The sequence below is a fragment of the Musca vetustissima genome, unplaced genomic scaffold (assembly GCF_032173495.1).
Source record: "Musca vetustissima isolate MV318-11 ecotype Yass unplaced genomic scaffold, APGP_CSIRO_Mvet_v1 utg3678, whole genome shotgun sequence".
NCBI lineage: Eukaryota > Metazoa > Arthropoda > Insecta > Diptera > Muscidae > Musca > Musca vetustissima.
Genome location: NW_026878205.1, coordinates 893,094 through 917,667, shown reverse-complemented (window position 1 = coordinate 917,667; position 24,574 = coordinate 893,094). Strand labels below are relative to the sequence as shown.

At 38.7% G+C, this 24,574-nt stretch overlaps 1 protein-coding gene across 1 annotated transcript in view; it reads right to left on the bottom strand.

Moving 5' to 3' along the window:
- Nucleotides 1-24,574, bottom strand: part of LOC133323031 (titin) — a 67,755-nt gene that overhangs the window by 20,324 nt on the left and 22,857 nt on the right. The window contains exons 2-8 of the mRNA XM_061531988.1: nucleotides 23,116-23,464; nucleotides 20,636-23,050; nucleotides 9,304-19,494; nucleotides 7,727-7,944; nucleotides 7,408-7,649; nucleotides 6,671-6,909; nucleotides 6,404-6,591 (exon numbers count right to left, since the gene is read on the bottom strand). Of these exons, the coding sequence (XP_061387972.1) occupies nucleotides 6,404-6,591; nucleotides 6,671-6,909; nucleotides 7,408-7,649; nucleotides 7,727-7,944; nucleotides 9,304-19,494; nucleotides 20,636-23,050; nucleotides 23,116-23,464 (13,842 nt within the window). The remainder of the gene's footprint in view (nucleotides 1-6,403; nucleotides 6,592-6,670; nucleotides 6,910-7,407; nucleotides 7,650-7,726; nucleotides 7,945-9,303; nucleotides 19,495-20,635; nucleotides 23,051-23,115; nucleotides 23,465-24,574) is intronic.

Genomic DNA, 24,574 nt, shown 5'->3' with positions numbered 1-24,574 from the left:
CGCATTACATTAAAGGCTATGTAACTTTGTATATAAGGATTCGTGCTAAAGGATAAGAAAAGGAATTGACATAATTTTCGGCTCTGGTATGAACTAGGATTAATAAAATCGCACCAAAATTAACAAAATGGCGGACATATGAAATTTAATTTTTGGAAAATTGTATATTCTATGGGCTATAACTTCAGTAATTGTTGAGTTTTTCGCTTGAAATTAGGTAGGTTCAAATTCAAATTCGGCTGGCCCAAAACTTTTTTACTCTCCTCCATTCAGAATAACTAAAATAGATTGGGACTTTTATATAGGGATTATAGCATGGAATATTTTTAATACGATGAATTGTCACCCAATGAGAAATATATTCGGATTAAAAACGTGTCCAAAATATGGAATAATGTGAGTACCGTCAAATGGGACCTACCCAAGTTTGAGCCAATACTGCTAGTATTTGAGGTTTCGTTATAAGAGGTCGACTATAATAAGTACACCAGTATCGATCATTTTTGGTAGGAAAATTGGTACTCAATAAAAATGCAAAATACCGAACTTTGAAAGGTATTGTTATATGGTGTGCAATCCCAATAAATTTGACCAATATTGATAATTTAGGTAGGATAATTAGCTATTAAATGATAACCCAAAATACCAAATATTTGGAGGTACCGATATACCGCATTTTCAATATAATATATTCTATGGAGCTATGGCGATTTAAACATACAGACGGACATAACTAAATCGACATAGATTTTTATTCTGATATTAATTCTGAAATATTCAGACGATAAAAGGGCATATTATCGTCTGAATGCCCTTTATAATATGCCGTTTTAACTCGGATTTCTTGATACTCTAACATACATAACATAAATATTCAATCCATTGTGAAGTAACGGAACTATTTGCGTAAATTATTTGTCCCCGAGATATTGTTATTCTCCTATGCAATAACATATTCGTTCCTACATTTTGTTTGTGAAACGATGCACACGCAACATTCTTTGTGGAAATTACTTAGCCGATTTTCTGCTCTGGACTATTGGTGTCTCTCTTCGTGACTTTTTTCCGAAATTTTCGATTTCAAACACCCAAAAAAAAAAATCAACAAATTTGTTGTATTTGTTCTTGTGTATCCAACAAATTTGTTAAAAATAGTGAACGAATATTCTATTTTCGTTCGCTAGTCTTCTTGTGAGATTTTCCTGATGTTTATTTTTCGGTTCGTGGTTTTTTTTTTTGTATTATTTATTTTCTATTTATTTGTTTTAATTTGTGTGAATAGTATTTTAGATTTTTTTTTTTGTTATTTTGATTTGGCGTGAATTTGTTATCATCTCTCACTCTCTGTTATCGTCAAATATGTAAAAAAAAACAAACAATGAAATAGAAAATAAAGAAGGAAGAGGAACAAATCGTAAAAATGAAAAATGTCAGGTGTAATCGACGACATAAATTTCAAATAGACGTGGACGTGTTATTGTTTTTGTTGTCATTGTTGGGAAGATAGATGGATGCTGTGGGATGGCACAGCGACAACATTTGGTTAACAACAATTCAGTAGATGAAAATAAAAACTATAATTGCCAGTGTTGCCGTTTATGATTTTAAATTCTTATCAAAAGAGGGATGAGTCGACCCTCCCGAAATTCGATTTATTGATTCAGAAGAGACAAATAACAATCTATTTATTAATATTTAATATTACTTAAGAAAGGGCTATCAATACTTTCTAACATATAATATAATTAAAATTCATATAAGCCAAACTTATTCGGCAAATTTCGAGCATATTTTAATTTATGAACAGAGTCTGGCCATTTGAAGAAATACTAAAATTAAAATATTCGCCGAAAAATTGTGTTCGAATTTGTCCGGAGACATATAGAACTTTTGCTGCAAGACCGGCATAAATAAAGAATCGATTTTGTAGCAAATTTAGTTGTGTTAACTCGCACCAACAATCATATGATTTTCGTAAGTGAAATTTTGTAATGTAATTACTAAAATATTTCTCTTGAAAAATTCGACCAATATTTTTTATATACTGAACATTAAAGTAATGAATAAATCAGGAAATTTGCGGTAAATAAGCTGGTCGAATCGAAAATGTGAACAAATTCGAAAATATGAACTAACCCGAAATTAATTAGTTCACATTATCGAGAGTTCACTGTAACAGTTTTGGTAGAATTGGTTAAAAATGTATGACATTTTAAGAAATTAAATAAAATTCTACCATAAATACCGGCTTCTTATTAATCGATAATTAAATGAAAATTCCGACCTTATTTTATTATTTTTTAATGTTTCGATCCTCAATAGAAAATTAAGACCAAACTAATTATCTTGGCTAAATATATAAATATTTTAGAGGTTTTCGATTTAAATACCAAAATGCGGCGATACGAAAACATGTCGAGACATAGACAATTTTCGGGATGAAGGTTTTACCCACTGAAAACAGAAGACGCCTCTCATCTTTCAAAGCAGCGAGCTATGGAAATCACTGATTTTTTAAAAATTTGACAATTTGTGGGGGAGGATTGTACAATGTATAATGTTTGGATGGAAATGGATTTTCCGATCGGTTCATATATGATTTAAAATTGTTCCTTTTTTTTGAGAATAGACTGTATATTGTAAAGGCATGGGTCAAATATTCCCTTGTAAAATGTTTGGTTTAGTTTACAATGTCTCGTTTTCAAATAATTCAATTTATACCGAATCTACACTAAATCAAGAAAGCCCCTTTCAAATTTCAAGTGAAAGTCTCAACAGCTCCTGAAGATATGGGCGATATATTGTGTTAGCATCAAGTTTTTTCAAAAAAAGTGTTTTTACGAATGGCGGGCACGATGACTCAAAAATAAATAATCCAATCAGTTGCTAACTTTAAATTTTATTCTGTATGTGCATAGCTTTCGTATGATCTAACTATGATATATGTATGTCAAGATCTTCCTTATTTTCTAAATTGGTTTGTGGTCAAAAATAGGGAATTTTCGAAAAATAACATTTCATAGGTCCGCCATTTTGTTAATTGTTATGAGATGTTAATAATCCTAGTTCATAGGTATGTCTCTTTCGAATCCCGTTGGAATTTTTGGATTCGGATGTTCCGGTGGTCGGAAATCATGTCCGCCGTCGAAAAGAAGGACTTTTATTTCATTTCAAAAACAACTACAAAACAAGAAAAAATGTCAAGTATTGTTCTTATCCTTTAAATATGGAAAGTTACAAATCTTCAATATATAATGCACCTTCATTTCCCAGGAGTTTGAAAATCGCCGAAATTTCAAATCGAGAATAGAGGGTATGCTTAAATCAAATACTTCAAAAAATTGTCCGCAAAATTTTTGTATGTAATTCCCAAGTCTTGATTTAAGTTTGGAAGATTTACTGCGATGGACAAATTTTAAATGAAATCGGTTATATTTTTAAAAATTCCTATCCACAAAAAATGTCTACCGCTTATGTAAATGTGGATATTTGAATTTTCAAATAATATACGCTAATATTTCTACCGAATCCGTGTGGAAAACATTTTCATTTTTTTTTCAAGGGAACCACACAGAACGGTAACACTGACAAGCGTTGTTGCCGCTACGAGCGATGATGATGAACGAACATTTTTTCTTATACGATACATTGATGGTGGTATCTGTAGGTTGTGATGGACCACGAATGTCTGTGCTGTGTTTTTTTTTTCTTTTCTTGTCTTGTTGTTGCTTGTGGCTGGCTGGCTGACTGACGGGCTACGTAGTATTTTCACAATTCTTGAAAACTTTACCAAATATAGTCAAGGAAACAGAAAGCAATTGTTTTTGTATTTTTTATAGAATGTGTTTGGTTTTGTGTTTGGATAAATTTAAAATTTATAAAAATGTTCTTTGGTGGGATTTTTATTTATTTTTTTATTTTTTAATTATTATTCAATTTTTTTTTCACTTACACTTAATTATCTAATGGATGAGGAGGAGTATTGAAATGAATTACTGGGTAGTTCCACCAAATATTGGTCAGATGTAGTTATTTTTTTGAGTACACTTTGTTATGTTGTTAATGACACTTTGTTGTTGTTGTTCTTTATCCTTCACTTCAAAACGATCGTTACAATGCGTTCGGTAGTTAAGAACGTTATATAAAAACTTGCTGTGTTTTAATATAGAAAATATATATTTTTAATTTTGTTTTATTTGTATTTGGAATTATTTCACACACGTATGAACACTAGCAACGCGCACATATATCTGCATATACACAAGTATATGTATGTATATATTCATCCATCTATAAGTAAATCCGACGTATAGTTGGTGTGTGCGTTTGCTATGATTTCTGTTTTTTTTTCTCGTGTTTGCTTTTGCCTTTCAAAAAATGTTTATATTGTGGAACGGTTTTTCGTCCGTGCTATAGAAAAAATCGGATCGTCGTCGTTCACGGCACTGCTCTGCGGTGAATGGAGGAAGAAAAAGACAAGTGATCTATTGAGCGTCTAGGTGTGTACTGAATTTTAAATTTTCATTTCGATTTTTTTTCGACGGACTGATGACTAAACCGTTCACACCGTTTGCCGTTTACAAATCTGCGCCAAAGGAAGAGTTCGGAATTGGCCAAGTTGCTTTCTCTCTTGTGGGGAGACACTAACATAAGGCAAGAGATTTACTAAACTCGTGAGAGTAGTAGATGCAGAGATCAAACATATGGTTGGCCCCATCTCTTGGCAATCACCTTGTGTGCTGTTCAAGATCCTTGAGCAGCAGCATTCATTAATTAGTACCATTCGTACGAAACAACTTGGAACTATTATTAGTCAATAGTGCAGAATGATTTTTGTTCGTTCGATTGTCAGGCATCAACATACACACACAAACACACGCAGATATTTCATGATACAATGATAGTTTTTGGTTTTTATATTTTGTTTACAAATTTCATTGAAGATTTTTGATCAAGTGCTGGGAAGGGGGTAGAGAAATTGGTATCAACCAATTCGGAAAGTGGTGGTAAAAGTAAATAATACTCGACAAATAAACGACCAAGTACTCCACAAGTGCTGACAATAAAAAGTAATAGTTCCAATCGATAAATAGTTTTTTTCTATTTTTATACGAATTAACATTTCTATAACAGATGGAGAAAGAGAAGCAACCTCATGGTAATTTTAAAAGGGCTGGATCTTTGAATCGGAATCTTTCAAAGCAGAAAACAGTTGTTTCCGTTGGAAAAAGCGCCAATGACCATGAAGATACGAAAAATATAGGGCGGGACCTTTATATGGAGGCTAAGTCATAATATTTACCTATATTGACAATTGTTTGCCAGATTACAACCAACTACTTCCAATATATAAAATACCTAAAATTATCCGTGACCTTTATATTTGGGCCTGGTCAAAACAAGGACTTGGATTGAGATTGGATTGATGTAAGCAGAATACCAAATTACAGTCCAACCTTCTGGGGCGTAGTACTATTAACATCCCGTAGCTTAATAGATTTGTTTTATTATAAATTAGAATTTCGGGAAAACCAATAACCAATTTCGGGAAAACCAATACAAACGGTTGTATATTTGGCAGTAAGGTTGTCAATTCTTCAGTGATTTGAAATGTCATGGAGCATAACTGAATCTGCTTGATATATACTTCCTGGGATCTCAGACTTTTCGAAGTGTTGCAAACTGATTGACAATATATACCCTCATTTGAAATGTGTTTTACTAAAGTCTTAATTTTTTTTATAAAAATTTAATTAAAATAGTTTTAGTTTTTTTATACATTTACAAAAAATGTGAACGCTAAAGCGTTTATTAATTTATATAAGCCGCAATTTTATGTAATGTTTGAACATAAAAAACGTTTACAAACAACCACAAACATTGGAACTGTCTATGACGACAATCTGAAATCTTAAAATAGATTTTCTTTGAATTTTGCACACACATTTTTTAGATTTTGGAAAGTGTTTTTTATAGAAAAGAAAATGAGAATGCTAATAATTTCACATCAAGAGAACATAAACAAAAAAAATCACACTCTCACATAAGAGAATACACATTATTAGAAACATAAGAGATTAATGTTTCGAAAAAGAGTATTGCATTACTATTGTGAATATGTTATTGAATCTTTAGAAATTGCAAGATTTGGTAGAAGGTTTGTAATTCAACAATATTCCAGAGTGTTGTCCTTGATATAATATATAACAGACCCTATAACTAAATGGTTTTGCGTTCCACTATATTATATCATAGAAAATTCACAAATTAATTTAAATCTATACTATTAGGATAAAACTATTAAAGAAATGTAGTTTATGTCTCTCCTGTATCTGTTTGTTGTTGCAAGAATTTAGTTTAATAGCACTTCTCTGTTGTATTAATTAAAAAATCTCCTACTTACCTCGTGTTTAGCTGGTTGTCGTCCACTGCCACCAGTTGTTGTCGTTGTTATAATTTTCGTTTCGCGATTTACATTCGGTATTGTGGGTATTGTCGATTCGACGCCTTTCATTATAATGCTAGCACCCAAAAACTTATTCAACAAAGCCCTGGCTTCCTGATCCTCAGCTGTGTCACCATCCTCAACAACTGCAGGAATATATATATATATATATATATATTTTAATTTAATTAACTTGAAATTCGATATATTCTCACAAGGACTTACCATTATCGGCATTTCGCATACGTTCCAAGACATCATCAACACTGGTTATTACCTTTTCTTCACCTTTGGTGTTTAAAAATGATCGTGATGACGATGATTTGGTTGAGGTCACTTTCTTAAATTCTCGTTGTGTCTTTTTAATCGATTCCGTTTCACTTTCACTCTCGACAATATATTGGTCACAAGACTCCACTTGGCAGTCGTCCTCGTCGTCTTCGTCATTTCTGTATTGTATGGTTCTAGTTTCGTAATATTCTAAAAAGGGAAATGAGAAAACAGATAAGTACATTTTCGAAAAACAGGTTACAATTGATCGTAAGGGTTTAAATTTGTATACCCTACAAAAACTATGTTGTGAAGTTATTGTACGTTTGGAAATTACAATGAAATATTTTCTACTTTCAGAATGCAAATCGATCTGTCAATATAAATATGAATCGAATAATCTATAAATGGATAAAAAAACTAATATATATATATGAATCCCCTATATTTGTTTAAATATTTTACATGGCTCCCATAAAAAGTGTCGCTTAATTTTGGGCATGTTTGGGCATGAAGTATATATAGATCGATGTTTTGGAATAGTCTCCATTTTCGAAATTTTGAAGGTTTTAGTGCCCCTATATTTGTTTAAATATTTTACATGGCTCCCATAAAAAGTGTCGCTTAATTTTGGGCATGTTTAAGTTCCAAGCCCAGTCTTCTGTTCGGAATTTTATTGATTTTCCATAAACTTACCATTGTTTTCACCATCCATATCATCATTGTCCCGACTTTGTTTACGTGAATTAGTGCGCAATATTAGACCCGCTTTTGGATAATTATTTGTCTTTTCCGAAACCATGGATGCGGATTCTTTTTGTAAGAATTTTTCACTCATTTCCTTGACTGAACCACGACGCACATATTTTGTTGTGGATGATTCCAAAAATTCTTCGGGGCTTGAGCGTACCGATGTTATGGTTCTAGTTTTATACTGCAAGGGGAGAGGAGAGAAATTCATAATTCAAATTCTATAAAATTATACATTTGAATAGAAGAAACATTACTTACACTCGAACTATTACCACCAAATGGCTCATCATCCGATTCCAATTTGTCGTGTTTAATCGATTTTAGTGTTGTTGTTGTCGTTTTGGTTTCTTTGACTTTTTCCTTAATGGCCTCCAATTCTTCAGGATTGGTGGAATAAATGATTTCTTTGCGTTCCACAATTGGTTTGGATTTATTATCCGAATAGTATTTCTCTTCGACAACATATCCAGTGACTTCTGTGGGGAGTAAAAAATGGGATTAGATTATGTATTGTTCAAAAGTAACTAAAATAAAATACGTTTGATCAAGTCAGATGTTTTCATATAGATTTAGATTTTGAATTTTTAATTTAAAATTTTGCATTTAATTTTGTGTCAAGCTCGGTAAATTGCAGTCTTTGCAAAGATATTGAAAATCCAAAAATCTAAAATAATAAATCTATCAGAAAAAACATATCCTCATCGTAATAGCTTTGTTTTAACCCCCTTTTCCCCTTTTCACAATTTACTTCTTCTCCCCCACCATTTAATTTGCATATTGCCATATCTTATCAATTTTTATCTTTTTTCTCAAAAGGCCATCATCATCACAAATAAAAACAAAAACAGTCATCGTTAACCGTTTTTATCAAAATGATTACAGAATAATTAAGTAATTCAAACAACAACCACAATAAACATCAGTTGTGTTTTGTGGTTGTTGTTGGTCATGGGAACGTAACACTTTCTCAAAAACAAAAACCCAACATTCCTAGGGAGGGAATAACCACGCAGTCAATTGTGAAGCAATGTCTTATCGTAATTTAATTTCTTGTAATTTCTTCTGGAAATTCTGGGAAACTTTAATAAAATGCATCAGAGACTTCAACATGAATTCATTCGGACAATGCAGACATAAGCACACACACACACACAAATTGAGAGAGGGTGTATTCCTAGTCCATTGTTTGCGTAGAAGTTGATTGATGATACCCCCTTTCTTCGGTATGTCTAAGATATTATCACGCTAATGGTTATGGATATTGTTGAATGACCAAAATAAATACGATATCGGTTGGAAAACCGAACACTTTATATCTACAAACACTAACTGTCAGATGCGTTTGAAATATTCTCTTTAAACAAATCGCATTATACGTGAATAACATTCATTTGTGGGAGACAGATTCGGATCCCTAAAATTTTGAACCGGATTTTGAGACAATATACAAGTTTTTTGCCAGTTCAAATCAAAACATGCTCTGAGGACCCAACAAAACCCAGAGTTTCGTATCTGACTCCATTATTATATGATTTTGGACAAACAGCACCTAACTTCGCTCTTAGGAAAGGCTAAGTTTTGGCTATTATATTTACAACTATATTCATTTTTACAATTCGAAAATTCAATTTATTTTTGACTTAACTGGAATATGCTGGATGTATGAATTAAATCACTTGCTCAACTAAAACTCCCTTCACAGTGCTAAAACCTTTTTATCTCAATAATTTCACCCCGCGCTTATTTCATATTTGTTTCCATATTTAAATTCAATTTATTTTCGCTTTGATCACATCGTTTTTTTATTATTTGATTTTTTTTACATTTCTACATACCTTCAGTTGTTTCACAGGTTGGTTCAGGCTGTGGTGGCTCTTGTTGTTGCTGTTGTTGTGGCTTCTTCTTTTTCAGTGCCCTAATGCCAAAGAGTGGTAGACCATTTTCATCGGTCGGACCAATACCATAACTCGATGTGATGCAATCATCTTCGATATACGATGACTTAGTGCTGCTAACTTTTTGATTTGTGCTGGATTTCATGGTACGACTAACACTGGACGACGACACTCTCGAATCGCTGGTCACTGGTCTTTTCGGTGTGGCCGAAGGTGATTTCAAAATATTTTTACGATCAGCCCAAACGGGTGTTTTTGGTTCGGCATTCGATTTCAGAGGTGCAGAAGTGGCAGGAGTACGTTTCGGTTGTGTCTTAGATGTGAAGAGAGTTTGTTGTTGCTGCTGTTCAGTAATTATGGTTTTACGTTCAGGACTTTTGGGCGAAACTTTACTCGCTACTGGTTTTTTGCCCTGTGGTGACGTTGTACGAGACGAAGTAGTCGACGGTTTTTGTCGGTCCGGCGAAGATTGAGGCGATATGGATTTTCTCGAGGAACGTCTGTGAGTAGTTTCCTTTTTATACGTACGTTCCTCGACTTCAGCACTATCGTATTCCTCGGAAACTTCATTTTTATTGGTGGCCCTGGGCAACATATCAACTTCCTCGTCATCATCGATGGGGTAGTAGGCTTTGGGTTTCCTTATTTTTGGAGTCGATTCCCGATAGATTTCTTCGACGTGCTCTACATTTTCATACTGCTTCTTTTTCGTTCCCTTCACTTGGATTTCTTTGCGCTGAATTTCGGTTGTAAAGCTGGGGCTGGGACTGCGTTCGTGCGTTCGACTGCAAACCCTTGTCTGGGTAAGTCTCGTTTGGGGACTAAGACTACGTTCACGGGGACTTGAATATTTCGAATCAGGACTTTCGGTGCGTCTGGTTACCTTTGTTACTTGAGTGGTGCGTATCCGTTCCGGCGAGGTGTGAGTGGATGATGAAAGCCTCTCCTCCTTTTGGTGCTCCTCTTTGTAATAGTAGTGTTGTTGTTTTTCTTCTTTTTTGCTAATTACCTGGCTACTGGACGGTTTCGTTTTAGTATCCCTCGTTGTGATGGTGGTCGTGGTGGAAGTGGTGTTACTCATATTCTTCTTGACCAAACGGATTTGAGCCCGTATGCGTCGTCGTAACTCGTACGATGTAACCGTTTCGAGTAATTTCTCCAATATCACCAAATCAAAGATCTCTTCAATATTATGTTCCTCTTCGGGTTCCACATCCAATTGCTGCTGTTCGGAACGGGGTTTTTGTGGTACATCGAACTTAACTTGGGAATTGCGATCGGGAGCATCATCATCATTACCACCCGATGGACGACGAGTATAATTCGTTTTATTTATTTCCAGGGAATCACGACGGATGTGTTCCAGCGAACTCTTGGTGTGGTCCATATACGATGGTCTCCTTCCCGAACTGGGGCTGGGGCTACTGGTAGTTGTTGGCACTATTGGTCTCTTAGCCACCGGTTTAGTTTGGTTGTTGTGGTGGTTCTCAAAGAGACTCCTGCGCGATGCCACCGACTCCGTTGTGGTTATCACCGTTTTCGGCCTGTACGTCGCCGATTGTCCTGGTGTTTTCTTGACGGGTGGACGATTTTCTAAAAATGATTCATTTGTTTCAGTGGTGCTGGGGGAGTATTTACTGTTTGTGGTGCTGTGTTTGAGTAAAGTGCTTCTCTCGGTTAAATTTACGGGTTGGTGATCTTTTGTGCTTCTACCGGGTGAAGAGAGTGGTGCGGATGGGCCCATTGAACCTGGTGTCATTTCTTTCATTTTTGGTCGGCTGGTGGGAGATTTCGATACAGTGTTTGAGGAGGTTGTTGGCTCTTTTTTGTTGATGGTCGTCGATTGTTTTGTCTTGACTGTTTCTTCTTCGTTCGTGTGGCTGTTCGTTGACCGTACTGTTGTGTCAGAGTTAATGATCAGTTCTGTCTCACTATCGTTGGGCTCAACCTCTTCAACTACCTGAAATTCCTCAACATAGTCGACGTTGTCGTCGTCGTCGCTTACAGCATCGTCGACTTCGACGTGGCTGCGATTCGCATTCTTAATGTGAGTGGTGGTGGTGCTCGTTCGTCGCTGTTCGGTTGTGTGCATTGGGGACTTTTTGCCGACGGTCGACTGCGGTGACTGTGGAGATTTTTTGGGCCCGTTAATGCTGCCAGTCGTTGGCTGATGTTTGGGTTTTTGTCTGTTGTTGATTGTTGTGCTACTTTTAACTGACGTTTCGTTTTTGTTACTGCTAACCCGGTAATCGGAATCAGTGTCTGGATGTGTGCGCCGTTGTTGAGGCGATTGTGTATGCGGCTGGCGTTTATTAGCCGCGTTGGTAGTGGTGCTATGGCTGGTGGTAATTGTAGTGGTCGCCGTAGCAGCTACCTTTGGCGAGTGCTTCGATTTTACCTGTGGCCGTTGTGGTTGTTGTTGTTGTTGCTGCTGTGGTGTGGATTGCCTGGATTTCTCCGAATCTTTCATTGCCGGTGACACATACCTGGGCTGAGTTTTGTTGACTCTGCTGCTGGAGGTTGGCGTTTTTGTTGTTGTTGGCTTACTTGGCGTTGGCTTCGAGCTGCCTCCACGAGTTTTGCTGTTATCGAAGACAGATGGTCTGGTTAAAATGTCTTTCTGACGACGTTCCTCCAAACGAATGGTATGCATTGCAGTGTGGGGTATTAACTCTTCATCGTCATTATCGTCATCGGGAATATCGCTTATGTGCACTTCATCATTATCCCCACCGTGATCATCATCGTCTTCGTAATCATCAACTGGACGTCGTTGTTTTACAGCTGATGTCTGGTCACGACGATGAGTCACAAATTCCTCGGCAGTGGTTTGGCTGCTTATGCATTCCTCATGCATCGTTGTGTCATTACGATGGGTGTGCTCCGTTGTGGTCGGCTCTCCCATATCACTTTGACGTGAAATGTGTCGGGATATGTGTCTAACTAGCTCGGGCGACTTTTGTGGTTCACTCGGAGCCAATTTAACTGTTGTAAATGGGCATTCAGTGACTTCTAGGTCATCTTCCTCGGGGAATTCTTTTGGTTTCGAGTCACGTGCCGTGGTAATTGTTGTCTGTTTGCTGGTCAGGCTTTCGGCACTCTTTATGAACTTATCGACCTTTTCGTCGACACTCAACAGGCAATCGTCGTTGTCGGGCACACGTGTCTTGTCATCAAATTCCCTGTGGAAGGGGCTGGAAGTTTTGGGTTTCTTAACTTCCTCCGCAATGTTTTGGAATCGATTGACTTTGTCGTGAACACTTAGAAGGGATTCATCATCGGTAATGACCGTTGTAGTGTGGTATGATTTTTCCGAAATCGAAGGATAATCCAAACTAGAAGGAGCCTCCACCAGGGGAGTGCACAAAATGTCCTCTTCCTCTTCGTAGGTTCTGCGACTCACTTCTCTGATGTGACAACCCACATAGCTGTTGTTTTCCTCCTCATAAATGGGTATATTCTTAACGACCGGTTTGCGTTTGGGCTCGTCTTCAGGTTCTTGAACCACATCGGGGTATCTTGGTTTGCCCGTATCCAAATGAGCCGGTACTGGTGTTGGTACAATTTTATCCGGCGACGGTTCTCTTGAACTCTTGGCATGTTGAATATCGATGATGACATTCTCCATATCCTCGCTGGTCATCAAACGATCGGTAGCACTCAGATTTATAGATTTTGTGGCAAAGCATTTATTGGGGCGACGATGATCGGCACTCGGCTTTGGAGATGGTTTCTTGTCTGAGGTTGGTGTCAGTATTGTCGGCTTATCATTTTCAGGTTTCTTTTGAACCTTAATTAGATTCTCACTTGTGGAGCGGGACATTTTCGTATCCTTATCCTTACGTGTTACCCTATGGACGGGAGCAGATTCTTTACGTTCCGTTACAGGCATTCTTCGAGATAACTTTTCGGGCAATGTTGTCGAATCGATGATTTCCTTATAAACCGAGTCTTTTGATTTCTTTGTTGTTGTCGTTTCCGAAGATTCCGTATGATCGATAATGATTTCGGTATTAACGGAAATGTTACTGGATCTACGACGTTCAGTGAGGCGAGTGGGACTGGTTTCTGGTGATGAAACTGCATCAACCTGATCGGGTTTCTTTGGCGAAGTTTTATCCTTACGTACAGAAGATCTCAGGCGATCCTTCATGGTTTCCGTGGTGACCTTTGTATCTTTTGGTGTTGTTGTCGTGGTCTTTCCGGGTGTTTTCTTGGGACTCTCAACAGATGGTTTGGCGGGGGTTTTGTAAGGGGATTTCTTGGTAATTTCAGAAGTTTTATCAATCTTCTTCTTTTTGGTAATTTCGATGGTTTCAACAAATGTCTCTTGGGGTTCAGATTCCGAATCGCTTGCTGTCTCCGGGTAATCCTTCTTAACACCCGTTACATACACCTTTTCGGTAGTTATAAACTCTTCATTCAGATTGGATTTTGTAGGTCCTTTTGGTTTTTGTTTCGGTCCCTGTTTGGGTGAATCCATTGTGGGTTTCAGGGACGGCTTTGTTGGAGTACTAGTTTTCTTAGTTGCATCGATTGTGGAGCGTTTCTGAGTAACCTCAATTATTCCAACTGACGGTTCCTTGTTTGGTCTAGTGGGTGTTTTAGAACTGGGTTTCCGAGGTGATTCAATTCTCTTATTTGTTACCTCAATCATTTCACAATATCTATCCTTTGGTGAGCCATACATGGGAGATTCAGGTCTTCTTGTGGGTGAAGTTTCGTTGCGTTTCTTGGTTATTTCGATGGTCTTGCTGTTTACTTCACGGAGTTGAGTTTTCTCCGGCTCCTCCGAATCACTAGTTGTGTCGGGATAATCTTGTTGAACGTTTGAGACAAACACCTTTTCGGTTGTAATGAATTCCTCATTGACATTGGTTTTATATTGAGATTTCTTGGAGGTGGGTTTTGTAGGCGAATCGGGTTTCGAAGGTTGACGTTTGGTTGGTTCCGGCTTTGATTCGGTTATTCTGGTGGGCGAACGGGATGTTGTTTTCTTGGTAATGTCCGTCTGTTTAGTAACCACCACACTTTCGTACTCAGAGTCTTCAGTTAAGGTAGGTCGTTCCGGAGATCTGGAAGGTTTCTGTGGCGACGATTTGATACCTCTTGTAGGTGATTGAGAAGTTGATTTTTTAGGAGTGTCATAAGTCGGTGACTTCGGTCTAGAGGCCGTAAAGCGCTCTGTCAATCTGGTAGGCGATCTGGATGTTGTTTTCGTGGAGCTTTCAGTGACAACCACAGTTTCATATTCAGAGTCTTCGGTTGCGGTTGCTCGTTCGGGAGAACTAGAAAGTTTCTGCGGTGTAGATTTTGTACCTCTTGATTGTGATGTTGGTTTCTTCGGAGTATCAACACATGTTGGTGACTTCGGTTTCTTTGTGACCTCCTTAATCACTTCAACCGTCTCATAAGTCGTACCCTTGGTAGAGCGTTGCGGTGAACTTGTTGGCGATCCCGAATATGGTTTCTTTGTGCTGGGAGAAACTGATCTGTTTGGTGATCTGGAGCTAGGTGTTTTGGTTGTGGTTTCGGTAATTACCTCAACGGTTTCAAATGTGGTATCCTTGGGAGTTCTTTGAGGAGATCTGGAAGAGGGTTTCTTTGTCTCATAGTTGGGAGACTTCGGCCTTGTTGGCGATTGGGAGCTTGGTTTTCTTGTAGTTTCTATACGTTCATCAGTCACTTCTACTGTCTCATATGTAGCCACTTTGGGTTTCCTTTGTGGTGAAATAGAAGGTGATCTGGGTTTCTTTTGTTCAGTTGATGGCGAGCCAGGTCTTGTAGGAGATCTTGGTTTCATAGTCATGGTTTCTTTGGTAACCACAACTTGTTCCCTAGTAGTTCTCTGAGGTGATCTATCAGAGGGCTTCTTTTGATCTTGTATTGGTGATCTTGGCCTTGTGGGAGAACGGGAAGATACTTTCTTTTTCATATCGACATGTGATTCAGTAACCACTTCTTCAGTTTCATAGGTAATATCCTTGGTAGATCTTTGAGGGGATCTAGAAGAAGGTGATCTGGATTTTGTCTTTTTGTCGATGTTTTCCTTAAAACGTTCACTTGTTTCTGGCTCTGAATCACTTGTAGTATCTGGCAGACGTTTCTTAGCCTCTGTAATATAAATTTCTTCAGTCGTAGTTGTATAACCCTCAGGACCCTTGGGTGATTGTTTTGTGACAACTGGTGATTTCTTTGTAATATCAATATACTCTGTTTCAGTAGTCACCTTTACAGTTTCCTCTTCTTCGGGATATGTTACATCTGGTTCCGAATCACTTGAAGTCTCTGGCTTATCTTCTTCATTAGGCTTTTTCTCAACAGGTTTTGTCTCGGGAGCCTTCTTTGTGATCAGTGTCTTCTTAACACTATTTATTGACAAAGGTTCGTCATCATCATCGTCACAATCTTCAATTTTGACTTCGAAGGTGGTTTTCTGAACAGTTTCTTTTTTAGTTTCTTTGTCATCTTCCTCCACCAGTTCGACCTCATTAACGGGACGTTTTTTGTATGCCCCAGGTGTATTGCCATATGTTTCCATACCCAAAATTTCGCGACAACGATCCTCGAAGGTATCACGACGAGTTGTACCTTTCTTTACAAAACTCGGATACTGCACCGGCTCTTCGGGAGCCTTAGAGATGAAGGCACCATCTGGTCGCTCAGGTTCAGATTCAGTTATTTTTTCGCGAATCGTAGTTTTTTGAGTAGAATTTGTGATGATGGTGGTTGGTTTTCCAGAAGGTTCATCATCCTTGGGATACTTTTCCTTTGGCATCGGCTGTCCGGAATATGGTTTCTTATCTCTAGGTTCATTTTCATCAGGTTGTTGTGGACGATCATATGAAGGTTCGTTATCTTCGGTATAAGCTTCCTGTGGTTTGTCAGGATAGTCGGCAAGTTTTGCTTCAAACGGCTTGGGTTTTTGTTCTTTTGGTTGCTTTTCCTGCAGATAATCTTTTATTTCGGGTTCGGCCTCATTAGGTGATTTTTGACAGGTTTTTGATTCCTTTGGCGCATCACCTTTAGGCTCGCTATCGGTAGCTTTTGGTTTCTGTGGACGTTGTTCTGCCTCAATAAATTGTTCGTGAATAATGGTCGAAGTTGTCTTTTGAGTAACATTTCGGGTATCATCGTTGCGAATGTATTGTTCAGCTGTGGTTTCGTACAAACTGGGTCTGGAACTCTTGGGCTTTTTATCAATTGGCTGTTGAGGAGATATGGGAACGAAATCCTTGTCATCTTTGCTTGGGATTGGTTTTTTAGGTTGTTCGTTTTCAGGTCTTGATTTTGGAGCCACCTGCCGAAGACTATCCTCTGGTTCTTGAGGCTCTTCTCTGGGATATTTACGTTCGGAATCTGTAAATTGTTCGTGAATAGTTGTTGTAACATTCTTTTGGTTCGTGGTTTTAATATCATCATTCCGAATGTATTGTTCAGCGGTGGTTTCATATAGATTTGGTCTTGTGGATTTGGGAGTTTTCGAAGTTGGTTCATTAAGCTTTTGTGGATATTTAGATTTTCTATCGTCAGGTTTAAATTCATCAACATCCTCGTCAGTATCGGGTTGCTGTTCTGTATCCAAAGGTTTCTCCTTTTTTGGTTGACGATCTTCGGGTTTCTTGGGTCCATGATAAGTAAAAATAGTTTCATCCTCAACTAGAATATCAATATCTTTACGTGTCTTGACATTTTTATTGGTGGTTTTTATGGTAATCTCACTTGTATGATGTTCTTTATCGGTGTCTGAAGGATATTCGGGTTTCAGGGGAGCTTCTCCACTTGGTTGTGATTTACCTGGCTTCTGTTTCGTTTCCCAAGGATATTCCGGTCCAGATTGAAGTTTGTCGTGGGGATGTGTGCGTTCAGGACTCTTCCTATTTGGCTCACCTGGCTTTAGAACAGGTTTTGTTGTAACTTCTGAGGGATATTTCCGTTCAGGGGATTCATTTCTTGGCTTATCCCTATCTTGGATTGGATATTCTTTTTGTGAACCTGGCCTTGATTGCGGTTTGTCTCCATTCAGAACATCAATTTCTTTACGGGTCTTGACATTTTTATTCGTAGTTCTTATAGTAAGTTCACTTGTCACACATTCCTCCTCTTCATTATCGCTAGGATATTCTTTTTCCAAAGGAGCGTTTTCGCGTGGTTGAAACTTACCAGAGGGGTATTGTGGTCTAGATTGTGGTTTATTATCGGGACTCTTCGTAACTGATTCGTTTATTTGCTGTTTGGGTTGTTTCTTATCTTCTGAAGGATATTTTCGTTCAGGGGATTCATTTCTTGGTACGTCTCTTCCTAGATAAGGATATTCCCTTTGAGGACTTTTCCTAGTTGTTATCAATTGATCTTCATCCAAAATATCAATTTCTTTGCGGGTCTTGACATTTTTATTCGTTGTTTTAAAGGTTAGCTCATTGGTTACACGTTCCTCTTCTTCAGTATCGTAAGTATATTCTGGTTCCGAGGGAGCATCGCCACGTGGTTGTACTTTACCAGGTTCTTGGGAAGGATGGTCCTTAGTTTTCCTTGGATATTCAGGTTTGGTTGGGCTTGTTTCACTAGGCCTATATCGTGGTTTGTCATCGGAGTGAGTACGACCAGGCTCGTCTGGTTTTTGTCTGGGTTTGAGTTTTATTCCAAATGGATATTCACGTTCAGGAGATTCCCTTCCAGGACTCTTACTTTGTGACCTTGACTGAGGCTTTACTTGTACCAAAATATCAAATTCCTTATGTGTCTTGACATTTTCATTTGTCGTCCTTATGGTTAGCTCACTTGTAAGACGTTCTTCTTCTTCGGTATCGTAAGGATATTCTGGTTCCGAGGGGGCATCGCCACGTAATTGTGGTTTAGAAGGTTTTTGTGCAGGATAGACCTGTTTGGGACTTTGACCAATTGGTCTGGATTCTGGATATGTGGGTTCAGGACCTTTATCGATCGGTTTGCCCGATTGTTGTGTAGGTTTCATTTTATCTCCTGAGGGATATTTTCGTTCTGGAGAATCCTTTCTTGGTTTTTCTTTGCCTTCGAAGGGATATTTCCCTTGAGGTTTATCTTTCTGTTCAAATGGAGACTGGCGAACGGGACTCTTAGTCGATGGTACAGACTTGGGGGTCTCTTGAGGTTCCTTCTCATCCTCCGAAGGATATTCACGATCAGGAGATCCATATCTTGGACTTCTGAGTTGAGGACTTCTGCCACTTGGTTGAGGTTCTGGTTCACGTGCGGGACTTTTGCCATTTGGTTGTGGTTTCTTTTTCCGTTCTGGAGATTCCTGCTGAGAAATTTCTGCATATTTCGTAGTTTTTGTTTTGATAACCTCAGTGTGTTTTACAATTTCAGGTTTACTGGGTTTACGAGTTATTTCGACAGGTTGTTTAACGACGCCTGCCGGCTGTTTGGTTGTTGGTTTCATTGGTGCAGCCTTAGTAGGCTGTGGTGTGGTTAGAGATTTTCGAGGACTTTGTGATGGTGTGTTTGGTGTTCCCTTGGGGCTTTGTTGAGTTTTGGGTGCTAGCGGAACGGGTTTTTCTGGCTCGTTGCGTTTGATTGGACGTTTTGTATCGCTCGTTGGACGTACCCCGCTAGATGTCGGTGTACGACCTTGCGGTTGCTTTTCATTTGTAATCAATTGTTTGGTCGTGGTTTTGACATTACGTGTCACCGAATCGATGTCTTCATAAATATGATCTTCCGTTATGAAGACATCATCTTCCGGATGACGACGCGAAGCATCACCAGATGGTTTTCGCTGTGACAGCACTGTGGTTTCCCTATCAATGTCAACTTGTTCAAATGTATTTTCCCTATTGACAGTTCTAGGTTCATCACTGTCATATTCGGTTGCGGGACGGTCGTATACCTTTTCAGGCCTTATCCGATCTGGGTGTGCTGGGTGCTGATCTACGTTCGAATTTGGTACATCTTTGTGGCCAATTGGTGAGTTGGTGTCGTGATCTATCTGCGGTGATCTAGATGATGGAAATGATGTTGGCGATAATGGCCGTGAAGGATGTGTCTTTAACGGTTTTTGATCATCTTCACCCAGGGGACTTTTACTTTTACTGGATGGATATGGACTACTTCTACTACTTGTTGGTGCTGGTGATGATCGGGGTGATGGTTCTGTTTTTGGAAATTACTCAATTATAATCTTCACCTTTTTGCATTTGCATTTGATTTGTTTTTGTTTTTATTAAGTGTTTCATTTTATTGTTTAGTATAAATTGTGTTTTAATTACATTCTACATACAAAAATACATACAAAGGAGGGCATACATAGATATGTTTATTAATTCAATTGCTACTACTACTGCACTTAGAACTATGGTTAATATATTGGATATATTGAATTCAAATACATCGATATTTTTATTTTTCGGAACAATTAGTCACTGGTTTATTATTCAAAAATCTACATTATGATTATTATGTGATTAGATTGTTGTTGTTGTGGTTATATGCAACTATTTAATACATAATAACATAAATAAGTTAGCAGGCATAGGATATGTGTGGCGTTAGTTGGACCTTAATCTAGTCGAATTAGCTTGGTGTCTGTGTGTGCGTTCTATCATGCGATCGTCCAATCTGTTGTGAGATTCATGTGTCAAATTCCATTAAATTTTGATTGGGATGCCCATGCCAAGTGTTGTCGTCCAATTTATTGAAAGGTAACCACGTGTAAGTGAATTTGAGGTTAATTGCCAAGACCATGCTAATGGCTATTCGCCACCTTGCAAAATCAAAGATAAGGACAATAATTAAAAAAGGAGTACAGTGGAATAGTTGAAGAAGCAGAAGAAGGGGAGGAAAACATTAGAGTAGTAAAGGTGAAAAGGTGGGTCTGCCAGTATTTGGAGGGTGTTTTTGGTTGGTTGTTCTTTTCCTTCCAGAGACCACGTGATTTGTCACATTCACATTCTCATCTCTTCTTACCCTGTTCATTGGCAGTGGTCTTTTTGCACGGACCAAGCAGGGAATAGTTTTTCTTAATGCATGGCTCCTCAATAACCTCGCTCAGTGGCATTTGATTGCTTTTGGTCGCCAAATTGTCGCCTATGGTCTTTTTGGTAATGGTTAGTGAAGAATCGGGGTTAATGGGATAGGATAGAGTATCATTTGCAGAAGTGGAGGAGGAGGAGGTGGTATTGTTCTTGTTGTTGTTGGTGGTGGTGGTTGTGGTAGTAGTAGTATGCTGGTGGTTATCTGGAGAACACATGTTTCCATTTACTCTTCACATATGCTTAGGCTTAGGAATGCGTACCTGATTTCGGCACATCTTTGACTGGACTGGGTTTACTAGTCACAGTTCTGGTTGTAGTTGTTGTGGTGGTGGTGACATTTTTTCCAGGTGAAGGAGATTTAGTACCACGCGGCGACGATGATGAGGTTACACGTTCAGTAACTACTACCGTCTTGCCACCCACTGTCCTGGGTGGGGTCTGACGGGTGACAGTGGTACTGCTAATGCGACTGGTTTCACTGTCGTGAGAACCTTCACGCATATCGCGTCTAAATGTTTTCGTTGACGAGACACTGGAACGTGGTGTGTGACGTGGTCCATCAGTACTATAACTATCGCGACGAGTCTGATCAACGGGAGACGAGCTACGCAATGAGGCGGCAAAGGCTCTGTGGGCGGCATCCACTTCTTTCTCCTTGTGTATAATACGTTCGGTAGCTTCAACGGTTGGTGATGGTTTCTTGGTTGGCGTGGACGATGTTGGAGTCTTTGTCGGTGACACATATTGCCCTGCTGCTGGAGTACTGCTGGCTTTAGGTGTGTCTCTAGTCGAAGGGAAACCCTGAGTGGAATAATCTGGTGTCGATGGTTTTTGAATATCTCTGGTCGAGGGGAATCCATGGGGAGTGGAATAATCCGCCACTGGTTTAGTTGGTGAACGTACCGAGGGGAATCCCTTCGATGGCACTTGATCTCCAGGAGTCGTCACAGTATATTTATCACTGATGTATTCCACATCGACGGGTATGCGGCGTACAGGGCGGCCATCATCCCCGAGTACTTCAGTTTCGATAATGCGTTCCGTATTTGTGTTGTATTTCGTGGTATGGGACTTTTGGGATGTTACAACAACTTCACCGTCAGGGGTTGTAATGGTTTTGGGTGCACCCGATGTGGGTTGCATGGCTCCAGATGGTTGAGATCTAGTATCGGGATATGTATTATGATGAGATTGTGGTCCTCTTGCCGAAGGAAATCCTTGAGTGGAGTAATCCGGATTGGTTCTAGGCTGTGGTGCCTGTTGGGGTTCTCTGACTGAGGGAAATCCATGAGTAGAGAAATCCTGATTGGTCTTCGTGGTGTCCAAAATTTGTTCATAATGACGATTGTCGTCGGTGGAACGAATATCAGTTTCAATGATTCGTTCAGAATTTGTCTGGTGTTTGACACTACGCTTCTTTTCCGAACTGACAATAACCACCTCTCCATCTTCAGTGGGAATGCGTCGTTCAGTGACAGTGGGCTCATATTCGCCACGCACCGGGACAACAGCTTCCCTTGGTGGAGGAGAAGTCATTTTTTGTGATGGACTAGTCGAAGTGGGATGCATTGCCTGTGGTCTATGATTGGCAAATTCTTGGGTTGGCTTATTAGGTCTCACCGATGGGAAACCATGGGTACTGAAATCATTTGTAACAGGCTTGGGACGTGGACCACCACTTGGCACCTGATAACCATCATCGTATTCGTGAATTGTCTCCGAAGTGGTTTCTGTGGAAAATTTGCGATTAGATGTTTTCGTGGTCGAGTACTTGGTCTCTACGGTGTCATCGTTTGTGGTCGTGTGACGTCGCACAGTTTCGGCATTGTCGACAACATCATCACTGGGACGCCTCAAACGATCCGAGGGTGGTTGACCCTGATAGTTTTTTGGCTGCTGATAGTTTTGTTGCGAGTCACGCCTCTGGGTGTTGTTGGTGTTGGTTACCGTCTGCTGAGTACTGACATTGGTCTGAGATGGTGCTGCAGTGGGAGTTGTTTCTTCGGTCTCATAGCGTTTGTTGCGCACAATGGTGCCGTCGGGTAAACGTTTCACGGTCGTAATCATCTTCACATTCGGCTTGGGATACTCGACAGAATTCGAAATAATTTCACCCGGTTGAGACATCAAATATTGGACATGTTGTTGATATTCTGGCGAAGCCTTATCCATATCCACGTAGCGTTTATTCTGCTCACGAGTCTCATTGGTCTGGACATTTTGCGAAGTGTTGGTTTCCTGACGATTGCGTTGATATTGTTGCGTTTGTTGGACGTGTTGTTTCTGTTGATCATCATAGTATTGGGGTTCATAGCGTGGTTCGGCTTGAGTTGGGCGCTGTTGATATTGTTGAGGAGGATGCTCTTGCATACGTTGTGGGACGGAGTCCATCAAATACTTGGGTTGATGATAATCGACCGGTTGGCCGTTTTCATATTCGGTAGTCGATGACGATTGGAAAACCTTTGAGGAGGAGGTCGATGTCGATGAACTGGTACGTATTTCAGTGCGTCCCGAATTTTCATCGCCAATGACAACCTTCTCCTGCAAATGGGTATTGGAACTTTCCGAAGCTTTCTTAACGAAATTCTTGTCGTCACCCTCCTGCATGGCCATGGAACGTTGTTCGTTCCGTCCCTTAAATTCAGCTGTACCGCCATTGATATGTTCAACACCTAAACAATGGGAGAGAGAGTGGATTGAGAATTAAATATTTAGTATTTCTTAAAGCAGGGCTTACCATCAGTGGTGGCAATGGTTTCGGCACGAAAACCTCTACCGTCTGGAGTTACCTCCGACGATGACTGGACATTCCATCCAGTACTGCTGGGATTATTCAATGCCATCGATTGAAATTTCAATTCAGATGGACTCATCGAATCACGAATTTCCTTGGATTTCAAACTTTGGAAACTCTGATCGCCAAAAGATTCACCATGGCTGGGCGCCAGAGGATCCTTTCCAAAACCAGCAACATTACTATCCGCCATTATGTCGAACTGATAGAGATCACGCAATCTAGATTCACGTAACTTGTACAATTGCGAACGTATTTCCTTTTTACGATTGATATCTTCGGATTGCTGCCACTGCAAATAAGGGAAAATGGAGAGAGAAGATATAATTTAATTTTGGATTTAATGAAACATATAGGGAAAATATACACGGAGTATCGTTTTATGATTTGATGTAGACAACTTCATATCATTTGCTAGAATTTTGAATTTTCCGACAACTACAACTAAACACGAAATTTGATTTATTCAAATATTGAGAAGAAATGATCAACCCCCTTTTCAAATGTTTTTTGCTACGCCTTTAAATTATTATCAGCACAACAAAGGTACACAAACGGTCGGTTTTTTGCCGGTAATGTTGATAATAGATTTCTACTCTCTCGCTCCCGATCCCGCTCTTTTCGGCTTATGCCATGGCAATATTTTAAAATGATGATATCATTTCAAATTGGGTCTGGACTCTCACTCTCGAATGGATGAAAAAAAAAACAGTTGTCATTAATGTTTTTGTTTATTAACTTTTAACACTCCAGTGGTAAAAACAAAAGATGGATTTTTGTTGTTGTTGTTTTTGGTACCTCAAACAGATTGTTTACATTTGTGTAAACAGGCTACAGTCTGCGTAGTGTATATAAGAACAGGAATGGGATATTAACTAATAAGATTTATTTTATATGTTAATAAGTCTTGATTTAGATTAGGCGAGTTTACTTGCGGCAAGTCTTTGTTTGTACAAGGGGTATAGAAATGAAAAAAAATTGCGATTTTAATGGGATATTAATATATATTTAAATGTGAAAAAACAACAAATAAAAAAATATTTTGGATTTATTTTACATGTTAATAAGTATTCAAAATTTGAATTTAGTTTTTGGAAGGTATTTCTTTTGCCTTTTATTATAACTCATGTTCATTCAATTTGAATCCAGTTTCTGTCATATTAATATTTTTATATTTTCAAATATATTGAGCGTTATATTTTTAGAAAACCTTAAATATTCGTTTTAACTACACTATTCGAATACAGCAGGATGTATTATCGTATCATTGCAATAATAATAATAATATTTATTTTGTATATCTCTGTATGACAATTTATTAAAAAAGTCATTATTTTGTAACTTATTCCAAAAACAAATTTAGAAATCATTTATTTTTATTATTTATTTACATTTTAACGGT